The 23942-nt window shown below is 45.2% G+C and overlaps 3 protein-coding genes across 6 annotated transcripts in view; 1 reads left to right on the top strand and 2 right to left on the bottom strand.

The window, feature by feature from the left end:
• Nucleotides 1-4747, bottom strand: part of LOC309364654 (zinc finger protein RFP-like) — a 16418-nt gene extending 11671 nt beyond the window's left edge. The window contains exons 1-4 of the mRNA XM_081902364.1: nucleotides 4240-4747; nucleotides 2535-2630; nucleotides 1722-1952; nucleotides 482-504 (exon numbers count right to left, since the gene is read on the bottom strand). Of these exons, the coding sequence (XP_081758490.1) occupies nucleotides 482-504; nucleotides 1722-1952; nucleotides 2535-2630; nucleotides 4240-4659 (770 nt within the window). The 5' untranslated portion in view covers nucleotides 4660-4747. The remainder of the gene's footprint in view (nucleotides 1-481; nucleotides 505-1721; nucleotides 1953-2534; nucleotides 2631-4239) is intronic.
• The window catches only part of LOC309364708 (zinc finger protein RFP-like), a 110154-nt gene that overhangs the window by 11671 nt on the left and 74541 nt on the right, over nucleotides 1-23942 (bottom strand). The gene's annotated exons all lie outside the window — the stretch shown is intronic.
• The window catches only part of LOC309364865 (zinc finger protein RFP-like), a 32436-nt gene continuing 24631 nt past the window's right edge, over nucleotides 16138-23942 (top strand). For 3 of the 4 annotated variants that reach the window (XM_081902825.1, XM_081902824.1, XM_081902823.1), the window contains exons 1-4: nucleotides 16138-16278; nucleotides 18921-19349; nucleotides 21435-21530; nucleotides 23470-23700. In XM_081902825.1, the coding sequence (XP_081758951.1) occupies nucleotides 18930-19349; nucleotides 21435-21530; nucleotides 23470-23700 (747 nt within the window). In that variant the 5' untranslated portion in view covers nucleotides 16138-16278; nucleotides 18921-18929. The remainder of the gene's footprint in view (nucleotides 16279-18920; nucleotides 19350-21434; nucleotides 21531-23469; nucleotides 23701-23942) is intronic. The other variant, XM_081902826.1, reaches the window with a different exon arrangement.

The following is a 23942-nucleotide window of genomic DNA, read 5'->3' as shown; positions in this document are numbered from 1 at the left end:
GTTTTAACTATTTTTAATATTGTATTTTAATTCACAAGCTGCCCTGGAACCTGACAGTGGAGGGCAAGTAAGAAATTTAATAATCCACCACCACCAGCATCTCTGATATGATATGAAGTATACAGTAGATGAAGAAATATCATCACTTCTTTCTAAAATATGCATTTTATATGCACCCCCCCCCCCAAATAAAATCCTATCCATTTTTGTATGCTGTTCTATGCATCCCCCAATGTGCTTTTTGTACATTTCCCCACACGGGATAAACAGTTTTGGGTGGATTTTTTAAACCAAAACATGAATCACAACATTTGTATAAGTGTGCAGTCAGATTGGTAACTGTTTTCTGATCTGCTTATTGGTCTGTAAACTGTGAATTAGATTAGTTCACATAAAAGTATAGACCAAATAAAATTTTCCCTTACCTCAGAGGAAGGAAATTAATATTATTCATTTTCATATTCATAACAAAGCCACATACCTTTCCAGGATGCTTCTCATATTCTAGATGGAAGAGACAGGATGAGAGAAATTCAGACCCTTTTACCAGTTGCCTCCAGTAGTTTATTAGTTTCCCCTTTGCTTGATATATCAACCAAATACTGAAGTGCACAAGCCTACTATGAATACTTAATTGGTTACGTACTTAATTCATTCCGGAGGTCCGTTCTTAACCTGAAACTGTTCTTAACCTGAAGCACCACTTTAGCTAATGGGGCCTCCTGCTGCTGCCACACAATTTCTGTTCTCATCCTGAAGCAAAGTTCTTAACCCAAGGTACTATTTCTGGGTTAGCAGAGTCTGTAACCTGAAGTGTATGTACCCCGAGGTACCACTGTATAGACTTCTATAGACCAATGAACAGCCCTTCCTCAGAGGACAACCTTGACTGTTTCATTGCGCCATCGCTCACCTGCAAGAATTCAGTCACTGGCTGCTTCTGTTTCTCCTCCAGCTGCTTGATTAAAAAACTGCAAAAGCCCAGACATTTGTTTCTAAATTTGAAAATCCCCCTGGATGGGCATATAGGCTCCCCAAAAGAGGGCATGTCCATGATTTCCAGGAAACATGGCAATCCTAGCTTGAGACTGAGAGAGGAGCTCTCTGCCCCAGAACATCCCCCAGTTATGCTTCTTCCTGAAATGCAGGCAGATGGCACACCTGGGATCTTCTGCCAACTCCAACTGATCCCAGGCTATACTCTGCTGCTGGCTCCCAGCAGTGGTGCCGGAAGCCTGAGAGCAGATGTCTACCTGCTACTGCTGACAATGTATACTGCTCTACACACAACAGCGAGGGCATGTTTGAATTGGGTAAAGGGAGAACTCGACTGGCCAGTGTTGCTGGTGCCAATGCTAACACAAAAACTCCCTGGATCCATTGTAATTTGGCAGGCTTCATCCATACTGCAGGAACAGCTTTGCCTGCAAATTCCATCCACTTCTATCAAAAAAGGACAGGGAGTAATAGATGTTTTTAAATTTCCAAGAATTGAAGCTAGGGAATGAAGGAGATCTGGACCCAGAAGCAGAACAGGGAAGCCTTCAGATTGGTCAACCTGAATCATGACTAGTTTGTTGAAGCTCCAAATCACAGTTTTGAACAAAATGTGTGGCCAGTGATATCCCTACTATGAATACTTTTATAAACCAACAGACAGAGTGATTGAGGGTACAACCCTTCCCTGAAGGACAACCTGGACTATTTTGTCGTACTCTTACCTGCAAGAATTCAGTCGCTGGCTGTTTCTGCTTCTCCTCCAGCTCCTTAATAAGGTCGTCAATAGAAGACATTTCCTCAGAGAGTTTTGCAATATGTTTGTCCTCCCAGGATTTAATCTCATCGTCCAGTTCCTTCAGTTGAGCCAGCAGGAGGCGCTCTTGTTCTTCCAGAAACTGGTGCGACTGCTGGAAATCAGCCATGATTTTCTGCCTCTCCATGTCTGTCTGCTTCTGCAAGGAGAGAGTCATGGCCAGACAAAGACATTGAGATGTCCCCTTGATTCCATGTGCGCAAGCTGACTGGCAGGGCAGTTGATGTTTACTTCAGAAGTTCAGTCACAGCTGAGGGTGGCAGGCAGGCTGGCTTAGCAGGACACGACTTCTTTGCTTGCCTCTGTCCTCAGTATTTTCCTGCTGCTCACCTACTGAACTATTAAGCTGCTGCTGCTCTCTACTCGCTGGCATCTTCAGCCTGCCTTGGCCACCTCACCCTGCCTAATAGTAGGGCCGTGAGGAAGTGACGAGAAGGAGGAAGACTGGCTTTGTGGGGTTCACTTCATTCTTAAAGGATTAATGCTGGCATGGCTGGACATTTTTGGACTCAAGGACTACATTTGCCCTTAGACAACTCTACCAATTTTATCCTATCCTGCAGAGACCTTTCCCAACTCTACCACCCAATATCCATTTAATTGATAATGCCAATGATCAAACCTGGGACACTGTGCAAGTGAAGCATAGGCTCCACCACAGAATTAACGCCTCACTCTGTCAATATAACCATCCTGGAGAGGCAAGAAGGTTTGCACCTACCAGCAGATTCTGGCTTTCGGTCTCCCTCTTCAGTTTAGAAGACAGAATTTCTTCTCTCTGTTTGTTCAGGAACTCCAGATGATGCAGAATTTTACCCTGGGGTGGCCGAAAAGGCATTTGGGTTAATTTTGGCAATAGAGATATACTCATAAACTGTAACAGCCATGTCTGTTCAAGAAACCAAGAACATGAAGGATGAGGAGAGTCTATGTATAGCTTCTAGGAAACTTCCATTCTCGGTGTAGAATTAAATCAGTGTTCACATATGCATATTTATATAGCTAATATTTAATATTCTTATTAAATATGGGGGGAAACAAGGGGACTCAAAATTATGGGGACACAGTGTAAGAGATAAAACGTTTTCTCATATACCAGGTTTGCATAAAACAGAGTATCTGTATGGGATTTGGCTCCTGGGCCAAGTCAGTTCCCTCTCACATTTTCTGCACCAAACCATGCTGTTTTCTAAAGTTAAATTGGGTACGAACCAAAGTTTGTGGCTGGTGCACAACCCTATTCAGAACTTGCTCTTTTTATCCTTCCTTCCTTCCTTCCTTCCTTCCTTCCTTCCTTCCTTCCTTCCTTCCTTCCTTCCTTCCTTCCTTAAAAAAAGCTTGCAGTATTCACCATGAAGTGCCACACTTTTAACATTTGGGGTGGAAAGGTGCCTGTACAGCTGAGTACCCCCAGAAATGGTGGGCATAAAATCCGTTTCCCAACATAAATTCTGGGACTAGAGAAAACGGGAAACTGCTGGGACCTGGGGAACATCAAATGCTTCCACAAGGGTGGCTCATACAGAGTCAGACCTCTGGTCTGCTTTCTATACCAACAGAAAGTTGCTTTGGGGCAAAGACTGTATCCAGCCCCACATAATAATGCTAAGGAATGAACCTGGGACCTTCTTCAGTCAAAGCAGAAGCTCTACTGCTGAGCTATGGCCCCCAGACCAGCCTTCCAGCCTTCTCCTGCCCTGGTAGTTCTCTGGGCTCCCGGGGCAGAAAAAAGTGGGAGATGGTTGAAATGAGCATTTTTCAAGTTCCCTTGGAGCTTCTTGCGAATGTTCCTACTACTGAATGCTCAGTACAGTGGTACTTTGGTCTACAAACTTAATTCGTTCCGGACGTCCGTCTTAAACCAAAGCGTTCTTAAACTGAGGTGTGCTTTCCCTACTGAGGCTTCCCGCTGCTGGTGCCCTTCCACTGTTTGGCTTCCATTCGTCTTCCGAGGCAAAGTTCACTAGCTGGAACACCTACTTCCACTTTTGTGGAGTTCGTTGTCCAAATAGTTCATTAACAGGACTGCTAATACACTGAGGTACCACTGTACAAGATAGGAGCTGCAGGCTGCAACATTCGCCAGCTCCAGTTCACATCCTCCTCAAGTCTTTTTTGCCTGGCCAGAATGTGTCCCTGAACTCCTCTAATGCTTCCCGCTTACTTAGATGGCGGACAGAGACGGCAATGAGAACGTTTGTAGGAACTAGCCTACTGCAAAAAGGTTAGATTTTCAAGTGTTGCTCTGTCCCCTTTTGCCTCGGGACCCAATAAGCAGCAGCGTTTGGGACACAAACACCCACCCACATGCCCCGCCTGAATGTCGCCTAGAGAAAAATGCGGCTCTCAGGCTGAAATATTTCCACCATCCCTAGGATAACTGAGCATCCCTTGGAAGCCTGGTCCCCAATCCTACAGCTCCGTACCTGATACTCTTCAAAGGCCTCCTCCTTCGGGATCACTTTGTGCTTCATGTGCTCCTTGGATTTGTCGCACACCACACAGATGGGGGCTTGGTCGTCTTCGCAGAAGAGTTTCAGGGGCTCCTGGTGTCTCTCACAAACCCTTCCCAGTGCTTCCGCCCCTCTGGCCATCTGAAGGCTGAATTTCTTGACTATTTCCACAATGCTTGCCAGTTGCCGGTTGGGCCTGACATTCCTTTGCTGACAAGGTTCCCTGCACTGAGGGCAAAAAGCATCTTGGTCCGATTTCCCCCAAACCTCGGTGATGCAGGTTTGGCAGAAAATGTGACCACAGTCTATGATCACTGGATCTGTGAAATACTCCAGGCAGATGGAGCATGTCGTTTCCTCGCAGAGGTTCTGGACTGGACCCTCATCTGCCATTTCGTCTGCCTGAAAAGGGAATAAAAGGCTTAGTTTTATTTCTCCAGTTTCAAGCCACAGGGTGGGCCTTTCCCTCCCTCTGGGTGACTCATAGTCTTTGCAAAAGCAGCAGCATATACTGGAAGAAACTCTTACAGTGTGCAACTTTCACATCCATACCATGCAGTCAATGTGTGTGGTGTCTGCCAAAGAAATTTGGCAATGGACGTTTACCCCAAAAAGCTACACTTCCCAGCACCTTTTTTTAAAAAAAAATAAAAAAAATCATTTTTCTGTTTCATTCATTACATACATCTCAAATTCTTAACGTTTACTATACTCCTCCCTCCCCTCCAGTGCTTCCCTCAATTTCCACTTCTGGATTATTTCTCTTTTCACCCACTTTGCTATCTCTTAACAGAAAAAGTTATTAGTAACATAACATCAAGCCTAAAACCATAAAAATAAAAGTAAATACACCATCATATTTCACTATCTTCTAAACATTTTCTAATGCTAATAATGTACATCCTGCCACCAAGTCTATTGAGTTTCTTTGTTTCTGCAAATATAATATGAATGGTTCCCAATCTTATTCAAAGTCTCTGTTGTCTTTTTCTCTTAGTCTGTCATTTTTTTGCCAGTTCCACATAGTTCACCAACTTCTCTCGCCATTGTTCTTTAGCTTGTATTTCTCCAGTCTTCCAATTTTGCGCAATCAACATTCTTGCTGCTGTAGTGGCATACATAAATAAAGTCCGCGTTTCTTTTGGTATGTCTTGACCTAAAGTACCTAACAAAAAGGCTTCTGGTTTTATTTTTTACAAAAGTTATTTTCAATATTTTCTTCAATTCATTGTATATCATTTCCCAGTAGGGTTTTACCTTTTTGCGTGGCGATTCCCGCCCCCCACCAGTTGGAATAAAATAAAGACACAGGACACCAGAATTTAAGGTTAATGGGCAACAACTGGCTTTAGGCATTGGTCCTATCAGACTATCCGGGTTAACCCGGAAGCGGTTGAACACCAACAGGGGGAGCCCCCGAGATGCACATCCCTAGGCGCTCCCCGAGGGGTCACCGCTCAGAAGCGTGCTTTAGCCCTAGCCTCCGTAGGTTTCAGACGAGGCAACGCCCCCCCGGAATCCTTTATCGGACTACCCCTATATATTTGGGGAGGTGATTGCCAATTTAGCCGGTGATAAATACCATCTGTACATCATTTTCATATAGTTCTCTCTCAATAATATGCAATCAGTAAATTTCAAATTTACTTTTCACAATTTTATCCAGTCCCGAAATTGTATATTATGTCCTTCATCTTGCGCCCATTTGATCATGGCTGATTTTACTTCTTCATCTTTAGTCTCCCACTCCAAAAGAATGTTACATGCCTTTTTAAATAATTTTGTATTTTCTTCCATCACTTCCTTTTGGAAGTTGGAAACCGAATATGAGAAGCCTTTTTTATTATCCTTCTTAAAAATATCCTGTAATTGTCTATGATGCAACCAGCTTTGAAGAAGATTCTTTTATGTCATCATATTCTTTCAGTTTTAACTTCCCCTCTTGTTCCACCAACAGTTCTCTGTATGTTGGCCACTCTCCTCTCTCCCCCCCCCCCCGCCAATATTTTAAGTGATAGTGCTTCAATAGGTGATAGCCACCAAGGTGTTTTCGGTTCTAATAAATCTTTATATTTCTCCCATACTTTGAACCATGGTTTTCTTATTAAATGGTTGTGGAATCCTTTATGTACTTTTGCTTTTCCATACCAGAAGTAGGCACACCATCCAAATCTATTATCATGTCCTTCCAAGTCTGTTATTTCCTTCCCGTCTAACTTGATCCAATCTCGGATCCATATTAGGGATGCAGCTTCATAATACAATTTTAAGTCTGGAAGTGAGAATCCGCCTCTTTCTTTCACATCTGTTAAAATTTTGTTTTTTATCCTTGGCTTTTTATCATTCCGGACAAATCTTGATATTTCTCTCTGCCATTCTTTAAAGCACGCATTCCCTGTTATTACTGGAACAGTTTGGAAGAGAAACACAGTGGTACCTCAGGTTAAGAACTTAATTCGTTCTGGAGGTCCGTTCTTAACCTGAAACCGTTCTTAACCTGAAACACCACTTTAGCTAATGGGGCCTCCTGCTGCTGCTGCCACCGCACAATTTCTGTTCTTATCCTGAAGCAAAGTTCTTAACCCGAGGTACTATTTCTGGGTTAGCAGAGTCTGTAACCGGAAGCGTCTGTAACCTGAAGCACCTGTAACCCAAGGTACCAATGTAACATCTTTGGAAGTACATTTTTATAGTTGCAATTCTTCCCATTAAAGGAAGGTTCATCCTATTCCATGTTTCCAAATTTCTTTTAATTTCCTGCCTAATTTTTTCATAATTATCTATATATATATATATATATATATATATATATATATATATATGCAGGTTTTGGTGTCCTCGGGTGTCTTCCCGTGTAAAAGTTGGGGTGTCTAGGCGACGTTTCGACGAGGTCTCACTCGTCATCTTCAGGCTGGTGCTTTCGGCTTCTTGTTACTGGAACAGAGCAGGATCTCAGTGTTTGAGTTCCTATAAATACTGTTGAGGGGGTGTGGTGTATAGCCTCCAATGTTCTGGGCAGAGATATATATGCTTTCGTAGGTCTCACTCGTCATCTTCAGGCTGGTGCTTTCGGCTTCTTGTTACTGGAACAGAGCAAGATCTCAGTGTTTGAGTTCCTATAAATACTGTTGAGGGGGTGTGGTGTATAGCCTCCAATGTTCTGGGCAGAGAGGAAGTTCCCAGGCTAGTGTGCCTTTTCTTCTTTTGTTCCTTAATTACTTGAGGGATATCTTGAGTGATTTCTTGAGTGATATCCTGAGTACCACTTAGGTGGGTCATTAGGTGTGGATTAGTTGCTAAAGTCTTTGTGTCTTGACCTCTTGAACTTTGTGAAGAGTTTTTCTGAGAAGATGGCTGTACTGCACTTAGTTGTGCTCTGGCTTGGCTTCGTGTATAGGGGCGAAGCCAAGCCAGAGCACAACTAAGTGCAGTACAGCCATCTTCTCAGAAAAACTCTTCACAAAGTTCAAGAGGTCAAGACACAAAGACTTTAGCAACTAATCCACACCTAATGACCCACCTAAGTGGTACTCAGGATATCACTCAAGAAATCACTCAAGATATCCCTCAAGTAATTAAGGAACAAAAGAAGAAAAGGCACACTAGCCTGGGAACTTCCTCTCTGCCCAGAACATTGGAGGCTATACACCACACCCCCTCAACAGTATTTATAGGAACTCAAACACTGAGATCTTGCTCTGTTCCAGTAACAAGAAGCCGAAAGCACCAGCCTGAAGATGACGAGTGAGACCTACGAAAGCATATATATCTCTGCCCAGAACATTGGAGGCTATACACCACACCCCCTCAACAGTATTTATAGGAACTCAAACACTGAGATCCTGCTCTGTTCCAGTAACAAGAAGCCGAAAGCACCAGCCTGAAGATGACGAGTGAGACCTCGTCGAAACGTCGCCTAGACACCCCAACTTTTACACGGGAAGACACCCGAGGACACCAAAACCTGCATTCCTGTACCCGTGAAAATCTACGAAAGCAAATATATATATATATATATATATATATATATATATATATATATATATGTTATCCATATTCCTAAATATTTTACTTTTTTATATGCCTCTATCCCTACCATCAATATGCCAGCAAGTATGGAAAACTCAGCAGCGGCCAGAGGATTGGAGAAGATCAGTCTACATCCCAATCCCAAAGAAGGGCAGTGCCAAAGAATGCTCCAACTACCGCACAATTGCACTCATTTCACACGCTAGCAAGGTTATGCTTGAAATTCTACAAGGAAGGCTCAAGCAGTATGTGGACAGAGAACTTCCAGAAGTGCAAGCTGGATTTAGAAGAGGCAGAGGAACCAGAGACCAAATTGCAAACATGCGCTGGATTATGGAGAAAGCTAGAGAATTCCAGAAAGACATCTACTTCTGCTTCATTGACTATGCAAAAGCCTTTGACTGTGTCGACCACGGCAAACTATGGCAAGTTCTTAAAGAAATGGGAGTGCCAGATCACCTCATCTGTCTCCTGAGAAATCTCTATGTGGGACAAGAAGCTACAGTTAGAACTGGATATGGAACAACTGATTGGTTCAAAATTGGGAAAGGAGTACGACAAGGCTGTATATTGTCTCCTTGCTTATTTAACTTATATGCAGAATATGGTCTGAAGCTCAACATCAAAAAAACGAAGATCATGGCCACTGGGCCCATCACCTCCTGGCAAATAGAAGGGGAAGAAATTTTACTTTCTCGGGCTCCATGATCACTGCAGATGGTGACAGCAGTCACGAAATTAAAAGACACCTGCTCCTTGGGAGAAAGGCGATGGCAAACCTAGACAGCATCTTAAAAAGCAGAGACATCACCTTGCCAACAAAGGTTCGTATAGTAAAAGCCATGGTTTTCCCAGTAGTGATGTCACGAAGAGTCGGACACAACAAACGACTAAACAACAACATCCCTACCAACTCTGTTATTTCTTTCTTTTCCATAGTTTTTGCAAGGAAATGGCCCCGGGAATTTTTTTCACCCTGCCTGGGAAGGTTGGGGGGGGGGGGAGGAAGTGGAGAGGGAAATCACCTGTGTCTCCCGACCAAGGCTGCACTGCTCCAATAAATGTGCATCACAAATGGAATGATTCCTTTATTCTCCAGTAGTAAACATTTACTGTTTTATTCATGTTCAGATGTTAATGGTGTTCCCTTTCACTATGATGTCTTTATTAATACAAAACTGCAAAACAAGAACAGCACAAAATACACAAAACAGAAGTGTTGCTGAATGTCAGATTTCCCCTTCTTTGGAAATAACTGCAGACTTTTTCACATATAGAACGCAGGAAACTCCACTGAGTGTTAATGAAACAGGAACAATAAAACTGAAACCTCCTTTCCGCGAACCTCAGATTTGTAAGCGCCCTCGTCTCTGTTCCTGCCGAGAATGAATAAGGTCGCACCACTTCTTGTACCTCACTATTCCAAACTAAAATGAAAAGGTTCGCTTTTTTCCCAATGAAAGGGCAATTTGCCAGTCTTTACCCTCCTTCAGACTTACTTAACTTAAGTTTAGTCTTGTATGCCACGTCCCAGATTGAATCAGTGCTTCATTTGGGTTTTTGTTTTATTTATCGTTGAGCCCTTACCAACAACAGACTCGCACGAACTACACATCAGGGTAGCAGAGCCGTACTGCTGTTGACATCCCATCAGCCCCTGAGATAGCAAGAAGGGGAACAATGTTGTTCCCCAAAAACGACAGGAAGCCATGATCCAGATTTGCCCCAAGACAGACAACTTGCAGGGGGGCAAGAGGAGAGAGAAGGAAGAAATTGGTGGCTGCACATGGCGGCAGTGACACAGCATGTCAGAATCCGTCTGTTATAAACTCCCTGTAAAGTGGGGGGGGGGGACTTAGAGTGCTGAACCCTTTCCCCATCACACATACAACCTTCCCTGCCAAAGGCACTTTTGCCAGACATTTCCTGCCCATGTAAGGAACCTACACTGGGGGGTAAACAGCTGGGAGGTTTTTGGGATAGGAGGGGGAAGAAATCTAAAGGGGTGGGTGGGAAGAGGGTCCAATGCCTTCTTTCCTTCCACCTACCCCTCCCTTGCTTTGAAGGATTTGGCCCAACCAAGTGAGTTTTGCTACTGTCAGATGGCTCTTGATTGCATCCAAGGACAACCTCATTTCATTGCCCCACACTGAGCCAGGAGCAGACCCCCTCCCCAGAGAACATTTTGTTGTTGTTTAGTCGTTTAGTCGTGTCCGACTCTTCGTGACCCCATGGACCAGAGCACGCCAGGCACTCCTGTCTTCCACTGCCTCCCGCAGTTTGGTCAGACTCATGTTGGTAGCTTCGAGAACACTGTCCAACCATCTCATCCTCTGTCGTCCCCTTCTCCTTGTGCCCTCCATCTTTCCCTACATCAGAGTCTTTTCCAGGGAGACTTCTCTTCTCATGAGGTGGCCAAAGTATTGGAGTCTTGGCTTCAGGATCTGTCCTTCCAGTGAGCACTCAGGGCTGATTTCCTTAAGAATGGATAGGTTCGATCTTCTTGCATTGGTGAAAGTGAAGGTGATGCTGTGAGAGTCAGTGTCAGAAGAGAGAACTGATCTGTTTTTATAGCTGACACACACATGGATCCTCTTGGACTGGAACTTCTCCAATTTACAGGTTGGACTGGGGCAATGGCCCCAGGGATATTCCAGGAGCCGTGGATAGGTAATAATCACCAAGAGAAGTCTGGACGATAGCCCAGATCCCATGTCCAGCATTCAAACTGACCATATTTCATCAGCCTGCTGTTATCTGCAGCTTGTCTCGTCTTTATAGACACTGTTGGGTCATTTTTAGTAATAGTTGGTATTACGCCTTGCAGTCTATTTGCCAATATCGCTGTTAAGATTTTTGCATCAATGTTTATCAAAGAAATTGGGCAAAAGTTGGCACATTGCGTCAGGTCCTTTACGGGCTTTGGAATAACAGTAATGTAAACCTGGTTGAATAATGTCAAGATGATTCCATGTTTAAATATCCCATCATATAACTGATATAATCTAGGTGACAGGAGATCAATATACCTAGGTGACAGGAGATCAATATTTTTCGCTCCATAGCATGCATCTGACCATAGGACGCACCTAGTTTTTAGAGCAGGAAAACAAAAAAAATAATAATATTCTGAATCACACCTTGGGAGGCTTTCCTTCTCCCCACTTTTTTCTCCCCCTCCCCAAGCAGCACAGTCCCATTTTCCAGCCTCCTCCTCTCCATCCCTTTTGCCCAAACTCCTCAGGTGATGCTTGCAATTTCTCCCCTTTGCTGCTGCCTCTCCTTTGCCCTCTACCGTGACTCTCCACTCACGGCAACCTACCTCCTCTCCCTTCACCCAGCTTCTTGGTTCCCCTCTTCTCCACCCTCTTCCTCCCCTCTCTCAGCAAACAGCTTGCCTGCTGCTCCCAAACCTTCCTGGGGCTTAATGGTATGGGGGAGGCTTTCGGCAACCCGGGAGGGCGATTCGGCTCCAGGGACCACACATTCGCTCCATAAGACGCACAGACATTTCCCCTTACTTTTTAAGAAGAAAAAAGTGTGTCTTATGGAGCGAAAGATACAGTATGTTTTATACCATTCCGCTGACGATTCTTCTTCCACTTAGAAACCTGGGACTCAATGTCTGTGCGTTGAGTCTGGCCATTGGCTCACCTAGCTCAAGTGATGCCTTGTGGAATATCTGAGGAAGCTGAATATTTGAGATTCAGGACAGGCAAAAGAGAGAACTTCGCAGTCACACAATGGAAGACATTTCCCCCAGGAGACAGCGATGGCCACCAACTTGGATGGCTTTAGAAGAGGATTAGGCAAATTCATGGAAGAGAAGGCCCATCGATGGCTAGGAGCCGTGCCGGCTGTGCTCTGTCTCCATGCTCAGAGGCAGTAGTACGACCCATGAAACCCGTTGGCGACTAATATACACACAATAATTACCAAAATGATTATGCATTCTTTATCAATCTTGTGAGAAAAAGATGCAAACTTTCGCAAAGCCGCAGAGACTTGCGAACTGCCCAACCTAAGATGAACTTATAATGCCTGGTTTCAATGGCTTTTTCAAGTGCTTAACTCAGTCTTTTGTTTTCTCTATCTTTTTAGGTAAATTCACGAAGATACCAACAAAAGGTAAGTTCAGTGTTCACAATACCAAGAGATGCTAATGAAGTTGTAGATGACAGGGTGCCGGCGTTTGGCACCTGTTTCGCCTTGGCAGTCCAAATAATCAAGAAGCGGCTGTTCACTCCCAATGGGGCCCTTTTACTGGGGCCTGCAGGTAGCACACTCCCAAGGTAGTTGTTGTATGAGTCGTACTACTTCTATCAGCAGAACCACTTCAGATTGTCACACTGGTGTAACCTTGTCAAGTGTAAACGTTCTTGCGCACTGCACCCCTGCTTTGCACTCGTGCTCACTTTTTGCACCCCTCTCCAATCTAACCAAAACCTGCCCCATTTTACGTGCAATTTGACAAACCTGCGTCACTTTATACCACCCAAAACCTAAGGTATAAAAAGTTCCAAGTTACTTTTGTGACGGGTTCTATGCTGCTCACCTGCGGAGAACCCAGCTGCAACGGAATAAACAGGATCACACCTTAAAGCTGCCATGCTCTTCTTTTTCTTGGTTGTGGTGGTCCCCCGACTTTTCAGGCTGCTTAGCAACCCATGAGGGGGCCCTGACCCTCAATTGTATTTTTACAACAACACATAGGAGCCACCTTCTAGAGGCCGAGGTACCGTCACACCCCTCTATAAAATATTTGAGAGGGCCAGCGCCCACCTTGATGGACATTGCCATTGAAATAGTGTGTGTGTCATATCATGTGATATATATATATATATATATATATATATATATATATATATATATGCTTTCGTAGATTTTCACGGGTACAGGAATGCAGGTTTTGGTGTCCTCGGGTGTCTTCCCGTGTAAAAGTTGGGGTGTCTAGGCGACGTTTCGACGAGGTCTCACTCGTCATCTTCAGGCTGGTGCTTTCGGCTTCTTGTTACTGGAACAGAGCAGGATCTCAGTGTTTGAGTTCCTATAAATACTGTTGAGGGGGTGTGGTGTATAGCCTCCAATGTTCTGGGCAGAGAGGAAGTTCCCAGGCTAGTGTGCCTTTTCTTCTTTTGTTCCTTAATTACTTGAGGGATATCTTGAGTGATTTCTTGAGTGATATCCTGAGTACCACTTAGGTGGGTCATTAGGTGTGGATTAGTTGCTAAAGTCTTTGTGTCTTAACCTCTTGAACTTTGTGAAGAGTTTTTCTGAGAAGATGGCTGTACTGCACTTAGTTGTGCTCTGGCTTGGCTTCGTGTATAGGGGCGAGCTGTGGTTTTGTGGCCTGTGTCAGCCAGATCTGTGTAGGGATTGCAGGGGGGTGCAGCATCCGGAGGTGCCACCATGGTTTGGCTACTGGATGGTGTCTGTAATTTATCTGTGGAGAGGGTCTGGGTTTGGGTCTGGTGTGGTTGATTGGTGATGGCGTTCTGTGTGCCTCTGGATCTGGTGTCAGTTTTTGTGGGGAGGGCTAATTTCCAGATGTCTGGCAAGCGGGATGTGTCGTCACGCTTGTTCATGTTGTGAGGGTGTTTTTCTATCTCGATGGCTTCCATGATTATTCTCTTGTGGTGATGTTCCATGTTAAAGAGCAATTTGGAATCTGCAAAATTAATTTCGTGTCCTGTTTCTTTCATGTGTTGGAAAAGAGAGGAAGTTTTTTCTTCTTTTTTGACGGCATTCTTGTGTTCTGCGATACGTGCATTTATTCGTCTGAAGAAAGAAAACAAGAAGAAAACAATGGCATGGCCCTCCTTCCTTATATCAAGGGCACTACAGATAAAATTAGCAAAATCCTCCATAAACACAATATCAAAACAGCCTTTTGCACCAACCAAAAAATAGCCAATATCCTCAGAAACCCCAAGGATAAAATCCAGTTGGAAAACCAAGGGGTCTATGAAATACCCTGCAAAGTCTGCCCAGCCACGTACATTGGACAAACAAACAGACGAATAAATGCACGTATCGCAGAACACAAGAATGCCGTCAAAAAAGAAGAAAAAACTTCCTCTCTTTTCCAACACATGAAAGAAACAGGACACGAAATTAATTTTGCAGATTCCAAATTGCTCTTTAACATGGAACATCACCACAAGAGAATAATCATGGAAGCCATCGAGATAGAAAAACACCCTCACAACATGAACAAGCGTGACGACACATCCCGCTTGCCAGACATCTGGAAATTAGCCCTCCCCACAAAAACTGACACCAGATCCAGAGGCACACAGAACGCCATCACCAATCAACCACACCAGACCCAAACCCAGACCCTCTCCACAGATAAATTACAGACACCATCCAGTAGCCAAACCATGGTGGCACCTCCGGATGCTGCACCCCCCTGCAATCCCTACACAGATCTGGCTGACACAGGCCACAAAACCACAGCTCGCCCCTATACACGAAGCCAAGCCAGAACACAACTAAGTGCAGTACAGCCATCTTCTCAGAAAAACTCTTCACAAAGTTCAAGAGGTCAAGACACAAAGACTTTAGCAACTAATCCACACCTAATGACCCACCTAAGTGGTACTCAGGATATCACTCAAGAAATCACTCAAGATATCCCTCAAGTAATTAAGGAACAAAAGAAGAAAAGGCACACTAGCCTGGGAACTTCCTCTCTGCCCAGAACATTGGAGGCTATACACCACACCCCCTCAACAGTATTTATAGGAACTCAAACACTGAGATCCTGCTCTGTTCCAGTAACAAGAAGCCGAAAGCACCAGCCTGAAGATGACGAGTGAGACCTCGTCGAAACGTCGCCTAGACACCCCAACTTTTACACGGGAAGACACCCGAGGACACCAAAACCTGCATTCCTGTACCCGTGAAAATCTACGAAAGCATATATATATATATATATATTCAGCAATCATTTAACATAATTTCATATCATACAATTTTTAGACTTACATCAATCACATCTGAAATTTTTCTAATCTTTTTCACTTGGTTTACATTTCTTAATTTCACTATTACTTTTAATTATCTTAACTAACAACTCTCTTCGTAACCATCCTTGCAATATTTCACATTTCCCTCCTTACAAAACGTCTTGTAGTCCTACTAGCATAATTTGTTGATTACAATTGCTTTTCAAATATTTCTTTTCAAAAATTTGTTGGAAGCCGCCCAGAGTGGCTGGGGGGACCCAGCCAGATGGGAGGGGTATAAATAATAAATTATTATTGTAATTATTAAATAGTTCACATATTCATTCCAGTCTTCCAAGAATCTCTGGTCCCGCAGGTTTCGAATCCTTCCTGTCATCTTGTCCAATTCTGCATAGTCCATTAATTTCGTCTGCCATTCTTCTTTCGTCGGTAATTCTTCCTGTTTCCATTTCTGGGCCAACAATACTCATATCATGTGATTGATTATGTGGAGTGGGGCTTACTGGGCCCCCAATATTTTATTCAGGCTGGCACCCCTGCAACAACATACACAGTGGGGTTTGTGGGTGGGGAAGCTCCTTTAACTCAGTGATATGGTTGTTCTCCTGAGATAGAGAGAGCTCACAGCCGCTCTGTGATCAGCCTCCTCCCCATATGGGAATAAACAAAGGGGTGGAGAGCCCCATCTTCCCCTGCAGATGTTTGTAGTTGCTGAGGAGTCAAAGTCCAGTCCTCCTTTCCCCCCTCGCTTATCAGAAGGCACAGCTGAACCTGATCTTGCTCCCAATCACCAAGCTCAGCACCTGGGACGAGCTTTCTAGCCTGAGCCCAGCCATTTCACTTCAGAAGCAAGCCCCAGTTGAGGTCAGGCTATTCTTGCCTTTGGACGTAGCATTTCTAAGGGCTACAGCTTAGTTGGTGCAGAGCAGACCTGGGTGACTTTCCAGGGGGTTCTTTTGGGAAGAAGCTGAGCTGCCAGAAAAAGGAGAAAACAGGAACAAGAAGAGTTCAGGTAGGTGGGGGAGATATTTGAGAAGGAAGAGCAGAAAAGAAGGGCTGTGTGTGTGTGTGTGATGGTGTTTGTAGAAGGAAGGTGAGTAAATTTACAAAAAAAGCCAGTGTTTTAGGAGCAAGGTGGCAACTCAGTTCATTCAAAGCACCTCGTCTTGCATATCTGTTCTATATCCCTATTCCTGTTTCCTTCTTAACCAACCTTTAAGCTATACTGTCGTCCCCGACATATGGCATCTCTCATGAATGTCAAAGGTATGCTGGCTTGGTGGGTTTTTGGGGTGGTTTTTTGGGGGGAGATTTCCTTTTTCATTCTACTTCTGATACAATTTATTATTATTTTATTTTATTTATTTTCAAACATACAAATGCATACATAATTAACTAATACATCCATTGATAGCTTCTGGGGAAAAAATCAAATATCAAAAAACTATACATCTCGACGCATTTATACTTCTGATACAATTATTTATTGAGACGGATTCCCTCCACCCTGATCCTCATGGGTGATTTTTGCCTGGGCAATCTTCCAATAGGAATCAGTGGGGACCACAATAAATCTGGTGGATTTTTTGAGCAATACATTCCCAATTTACAATAATTTTAATTAGGCATTACTCCTTGAAGTTTTTTGTTTTTCTTCAACTCTTCCAATCCTAGGGGTAATATAAACCTACTTACTGTTCCTTCTCTTAAGTTAGCTGAACTAGAGGAGAGGGCGGGTGGAAGGGGAATAGTTTCCTTATATTTTATTTTACATCCATGCTTTATTAGGTGCCTTAAACCACTGTAGTTATACATTTCTGCTCTTCAAAGTTTTGTCATAGCCCCATTGTAACTGCTTAATCCATTGTTTGTACTTGTGTTTTATATATGAAGTGCTGTTTGTTCTGCATCATGTTTTCACTGTTTCAAATGAATGCTTGCGATTTTTCTCCATTTGTCTAGTCGCGGGTAAATTTTAAGTTGACTTTCATTTTGATATGTTTGTGGCTCTTTGCTTGCTCTCCCTATGCTCACTGAACCAACCGAATATGGACTGAACTCGGAAGCTATTTTCAATACTTATTTCTAATTTTCTCACTAGGAATTAACTCTTCCCACTTTGTTTACCATCTTGCCTGATGAAGAGTTTCCAAAACTTGCAGCCTGATAAAAGCACCCCTCCTATTAGGGCTTTTGAGATTTTTCTTAGGCCCAACATGGCTTATATTTTAATGTTGTCTGTTTAGTTGTTTAGTCGTGTCCGACTCGTCGTGACCCCATGGACCAGAGCATGCCAGGCACTTCTGTCTTCCGCTGCCTCCCGCAGTTTGGTCAGACTCATGTTTGTAGCTTCGAGAACACCATCCAACCATCTCGTCCTCTGTCGTCCCCTTCTCCTTGTGTCCTCCATCTTTCCCAACATCAGGGTCTTTTCCAGGGAGTCTTCTCTTCTCATGAGGTGGCCAAAGTATTGGAGCCTCAGCTTCACGATCTGTCTTTCCAGTGAGCACTCAGGGCTGATTTCCTTAAGAATGGAGAGGTTTGATATTCCTTTGTTGGCAAGGTGATGTCTCTGCTTTTTAAGATACTGTCTAAGTTTGCCATTGCCTTTCTCCCAAGGAGCAGGTGTCTTTTAATTTTGTGACTGCTGTCACCATCTGCACTGATCATGGAGCCCAAGAAAGTAAAATCTCTCACTACCTCCATTTCTTCCCCTTCTATTTGCCGGGAGGTGATGGGCCTAGTGGCCATGATCTTCGTTTTTTTTATGTTGAGCTTCAGACCATATTTTGCGCTCTCCTCTTTCACCCTCATTAAAAGGTTCTTTAATTCCTCCTCACTTTCTGCCATCAAGGTTGTGTCATCTGCATATCTGAGCTTGTTGATATTTCTTCCGGCGATCTTAATTCCAGCTTGGGAATTCCAGCCCAGCCTTTCGCATGATGAATTCTGCATATAAGTTAAATAAGCAGGGAGACAATATACAGCCTTGCTGTACTCCTTTCCCAATTTTGAACCAATCAGTTGTTCCATATCCAGTTCCAACTGTAGGTTCTTGTCCCACATAGAGATTAATGTTGTCTAGGGTTCCCTAAAAGGGATGCAGGTGGCGCTGTGGTCTAAACCACAGAGCCTAGGACTTGCTGATCAGAAGCTCGGCGGTTCGAATCCCTATGACGGGGTGAGCTCCCGTTGCTCGGTCCCAGCTCCTGCCAACCTAGCAGTTCGAAAGCACATCAAAGTGCAAGTAGATAAATAGGTACCGCTCCAGCGGGAAGGTAAACGGCGTTTCCATGCACTGCTCTGGTTCGCCAGAAGCGGCTTAGTCATGCTGGCCACATGACCTGGAAGCTGTATGCCGGCTCCCTCGGCCAATAAAGCGAGGTCCACGACTGGACCTAATGGTCAGGGGTCCCTTTACCTTAGGGTTCCCTATGCTGCTATTATTATTGTTATCATTTTGCTATCACATTTGGAATTTCAGAGAACAGTCCGTTTCAGCTTGCAGCACTAACCCATTTTTAGTATGAAATAAAGTAAATTTCTGCTTACACAATAAAGGTTTATCTACACATTTCTTTCGATGGGAGGGAACTGCTTGTCCAGTGTTGTGAAATGAGAAAAGGGAAACTAAAGCCTTCGTTACCATTTCAGGGAGACACAATGGCAGAAGGCAACCCAGTCCAGAACCTCTGCGAGGAAACAACATGCCCCATCTGCCTGGAGTATTTCAAAGACCCAGTGATTGTAGACTGCGGCCACAATTTCTGCCAAGCATGCATCACTCGGGCCTGGGGGGAACCTGACAGAGATGCTTGTTGCCCCCAGTGCAGGGAACCTTGTCAGCAAAGGAATGTCAGGCCCAACCGGCAACTGGCCAGCATTGTGGAAATAGCCAAGAAATTCAGCCTTCAGATGGCAAAAGGGGCGGAAGCGCTGGGAAGGTTTTGCGAGAGACACCAGGAGCCCCTGAAACTCTTCTGCGAAGACGACCAAGACCCCATCTGTGTGGTGTGCGACAAATCCAAGGAGCACAGGGACCACAAGGTGATCCCAAAGGAGGAGGCCTTTGAAGCGTATCAGGTAGGAGATGGAAGGGGGGAGGGTATGAGGAACGGGGGACCCATCCATCTGCTTCCCTTAAGTGTCTTGACCCTCGTTGAGCATCCCAAGCAAATGCTGTAAGGACATAAGGAGAGTCCTGCCAAATGGAGCCAAGGGACCATCTAATTCTGCATCCTGTTCTGACACTGGTCCACCAGATAGATGTTTATGGGAAGCCCTGGAGCAGGAAGCTGAGTGGAACCGCAATCTGCCCTCCTTCAGTTTCCAGTCACTGTTATCGGAATCATGCTGCCTCAAACCACAGGTTCATGCTATGTGCTCAATATTGTGAACCCCTGCAGTGGCGTACAAAGGGGGGCGGAGGGGGCGGGCCACCCAGGGTGCCACACGGAGGGGGGGGGGTGATGGCCTGGGAATCCGATTCAGAGGCTGAACCGGAGGAATCCCAGCCTGCACAGGAGTCCCCGCCTCCAGGGCCGGCTGAGCTGGGGCAGGGCCTTGGATCTGAAGAGCCTGCACCTGTGCCGGAGCCTCAGGAGCAGGCACCAGGTGATTCCACTCTAGCTCCAGAGGTGATTAAGGACACAGTGCCTACAGGTGCGCCTCTCCCGGCCCTGCCAGAGGAAGGAGAGTCTCCCCCTGGGTCCAGTAACTCCCCAGCCTCTCCTGAACTGCAGAGGCTCAGGGCAGAGAGGCAAAGGGAACTGGTTTCTCCCAGGAGGAGTGCTCGCCTTAAGGCCAGGAGAGGCGGGTCTCCTGGGGGCCGGGACCGCCCCTGGCCTCAGAGAAGATAAAGGCCAGTCAGCCCAGTCCCAGGTTGTGGGAGCAACGTTGTTGAGTACCTGCTCCTGCCCGGGCCCACACCTGACCCTCCAATGTTCCTGTCCCCGCCTGGCTTCCTGCTTCGGACCTCACCCTGCTCCTTGTGAAGTGTTTCCAGGCTAGTGACCCAGGACCGGACCTTGACTACGCCAACGGTAACCTTCCTCCCGGGACCAGCACAGGGGGTGACAAGATAGACCTCTGCCTCCCCCCAGTTGTGGAGCAGCGAAGAGCATGCGCACAGTCAGTATGGGCGCTGCTCGCATGGGGTCTGTACAGGCATCTGATCGGGCTGCCGCGCAGTTCACCCCACCCCTCAGTGTACTGCCCCGGGTGACGGAGAGGGTTCCTCCACCTCCAAACACCTGTACAAAGTTTGAAGGAGAGTTGCAATGTGCAACCTTCACAACCTTCTCCTTTCCCCATCCCAAGGGCCGAGAGAGCTACCACAGCAGCTTTATTTATTTATATTTTTTTAAAAAATATAAACTGCTTAAAGGGTTTGTTTTGTTTTCTGCAACTGGGACGTTCCTATTTTCATCACAGAAATGTTGGAGGGGACGTCTCTGTTTTCACTGGGGAAATGTTGGAGGGTATGGAATAGGATGTCCCTATTTTTATCGGAGAAATGTTGGAGGGTATGAATCAGGTGGTGTATCAATTTCATGAAATAAGTAAATAAGCAAAATACCGCATTTTCCTCTCTATAAGACGCACCAGACCATAAGATGCACCTAGTTTTTGGAGGAGGGAAACAAGAAAAAAAATATTCTGAATCCCAGAAGCCAAAACAGCAAGAGGGATCTGGCTTCTGGGATAGCCTCTTGCTGTCCTGGCTTATGGGATAGCCGTGTGAGCCTCTCCCGGGCAGCGGGAGGAAGGCTCCCCCAAGAGCCGCGCTCCCTTTAAAGAGTGAGCGGAGCATGTGTGCAGCTCTTTAAAGGGAGCGCAGAGCAGAGCCTCCCGCCTGCATTCGCTCCATAAGACGCACACACATTTCCCATTACTTTTTAGGAGGGGAAAAGTGCGTCTTATAGAGTGAAAAATATGGTAATTTAGAAGCATAGCATGAACAGCGGGGTGGGGGGTGGGGGTGGCCTGGGGCCTAGAGTCCTGAATATCAGACAGAGAGGTCTTGAGCCACTGAGCCTGAGGTTCCCTACCAATGTCCCCGACTCTCCTCTGTCTTTGTGTACTTAAGAGCCTTGAACTGACATTGCAAATCCTTTTTTAAAAAAGATCTCTGTCCCAACAATGAACTCAAATGCCTCCTTTTTTCAGGGTAAAATCCAGGGTCATTTGGAATTCCTGAACAAACAGAAACAGGAAATTCTGGCTTCTAAACTGAGTGGGGAAGCTGAAAGCCAGAAGCTGCTGGTAGGTACTCGACTGTAGAGGCTCCAGTATGTTTATACTTCCAGGATGAGGCCTTAGTTCTGAGCGCTGGGATGTGAATAGATGCTATTTATCCAGAGCTATTTTTCTGGAAAAAAAGAGGTGCCAGAACTCACCACAAACACCTCCCTTGTTCTCCTGTAATGGCAATGGTGCCCACCTGAGAGGTGCCGGAACTGAGTTCTGGATTAAAAAAAAGCCCTGGATATATTTATTAGATATTACCCTTCCTTCCTCACATTTGTGGTTTCAGTAGAGTGCATCATTTTGCAGCTTAGAAGGGAAGCTTAGATAAGCTCCTTTTAGTTTAAGTAATCCAGAATGCTTTAAGACAGGCTGGATTTTCTTGCTGTTTCCCCCCTTTTAAAACCTTAAAATAACTCATAAAAAGTACAAATAACCTTTACACACTCAGAGTACTTGCTGAAGAGTAACCCATACAGCAGGTTTGTCAGGCAGCCTTAAAATGGTATTTCAGTTACAAAGACGTACTTAAGCCTAGCTTAAAAATGGAGCCTGAGCATGGAACTCAGACATAGCAGATACTCTCATGTTGCTGGCATGGTGATGAAGAGCAGAAAGCAAAAGTGTACTCAGGCAGGCAGTGGGAGTGTCTCTCAGAGTCTTCTCTAGCAAACTTACAGGAAAACTCTGAGATTCATCTCCTATCATGTACCTTGCTAGCAAAACATGAATTGGCCTGTGCCTCACTCACACAGTGTCCTGGGTTTAGTCCCACATTTGAATGCCTGATCTACCCGACCCACAACAATTTTTTCTGCCCATCCAAGTTGCTTGGGCAGCGAGAAGAGAAAAAATAGAAATAGGAAAAGCATAGCCCAGCAGGTAAGGGAAAGGTAAAGGACCCCTGGATGGTTAAGTCCAGTCAAAGGCAGCTATGGGGTTGCCATAGCTCTCTCGCTTTCAGGCCAAGGGAGCCAGCGTCTGTCTGCAGACAGCTTTCTGGGTCATGTGGCCAGCAGGAATAAACCACTTCTGGCTCAACCAAACACTGTGACGGAAACCAGAGCGACGCACGGGAATGCTGTTTACCTTCCTGTCAAGGTGGTACCTATTTATCTACTTGCACTGGTGTGCTTTCGAACTCCTAGGTTGGCAGGAGCTGGGACAGGGCAACAGGAGCTCACCCCATTGCAGGGATTTGAACTGCCGACCTTCTGATCAGCAAGCCCAAGAGGCTCAGGGGTTTAGACCACAACACCACTCATGTCCCTATAGCCCAGCAGCCTGATGGTGATATAAATGCTGCTTCTCTGGCCACTGGGATGATCACTGGATGCCTGTAGAAAAGGCAAAAACCTTAGCTGGCTGACAGGAATCAGCTGGCAGGAGGCTATGTGCCTTTGAGAGAGTAGGGTAGCCACATTCATATTTGACCACACCCACTGCTGGCATGCAAACTTTGGAAGCTAAGCCAAGGATGAATGCTGCCCCTGAGTGAAAAAAAAATAGGCCAGCTCTCTCGTTAATCCTTTAAAAAGAACTGAACGCAACAAAGCCACCCCTCCTTCTTCTTCCCACTTTAGCCAGGCTCCACCATCAGAAAGAAAGAAGTCGCATCTAATATTATTATGGGTGTGCAACAGAGCCATGCAGTCTGCCTTGATTCCCCTAAGGCAGTGTTTCCCAACCTTGTGCCTCCAGCTGTTTTTGGACTACAATTCCCATCATCCCTTGCCACTGGTCTTGCCAGTCAGGGATGATGGGAGTTGTAGTTCAAAAACAGCTGGAGGCACAAGGTTGGGAAACACTGCCCTAAGGTAGTCTGCCTGCTCTCTTCAATTGTGGAAGAAGCGCTGTCCCGTTGCCAGTGCTGAAGTGAACTGCCGCTCCAGTCAGCGTAAGTGAAATCAGGGAAGCACCTAAATATATTTGACTGGCCATGACTCTCTCCTTGCAGAAGCAGACAGACATGGAGAGGCAGAAAATCATGGCCGATTTCAAGCAATTGCACCAGTTTCTGGAAGAACAAGAGCGCCTCCTGCTGGCTCAATTGAAGGAACTGGACGATGGGATTAAATCCTGTGAGGACCAACATATTGCAAAACTCTCTGAGGAAATGTCTTCTATTGACGACCTTATTAAGGAGCTGGAGGAGAAGCAGAAACAGCCAGAGACTGAATTCTTGCAGGTAAGAGTACGACAAAATAGTCCAGGCTGTCCTGCAGGGAAGGGTTGTACTCCCAACCACTCTGTCTGATGGTTTATAGAAGTATTCATAGTAGCGATGTGCACTGGCCCCACATTTTGTTCAAAACTCTGATTTGGAGCTTCATCAAACTGCATGATTCAGGTTTGATAGAAGTGGATGGAATTTGCAGGCAAAGCCGCTCCTGCAGTATGGATGAAGCCTGCCAAATTACAATGGATCCA

The sequence above is a fragment of the Podarcis melisellensis genome, assembly GCF_964234715.1.
Source record: "Podarcis melisellensis genome assembly, chromosome: 2".
Classification (NCBI taxonomy): domain Eukaryota; kingdom Metazoa; phylum Chordata; class Lepidosauria; order Squamata; family Lacertidae; genus Podarcis; species Podarcis melisellensis.
This window is presented reverse-complemented; position numbering and strand designations above follow the sequence as displayed.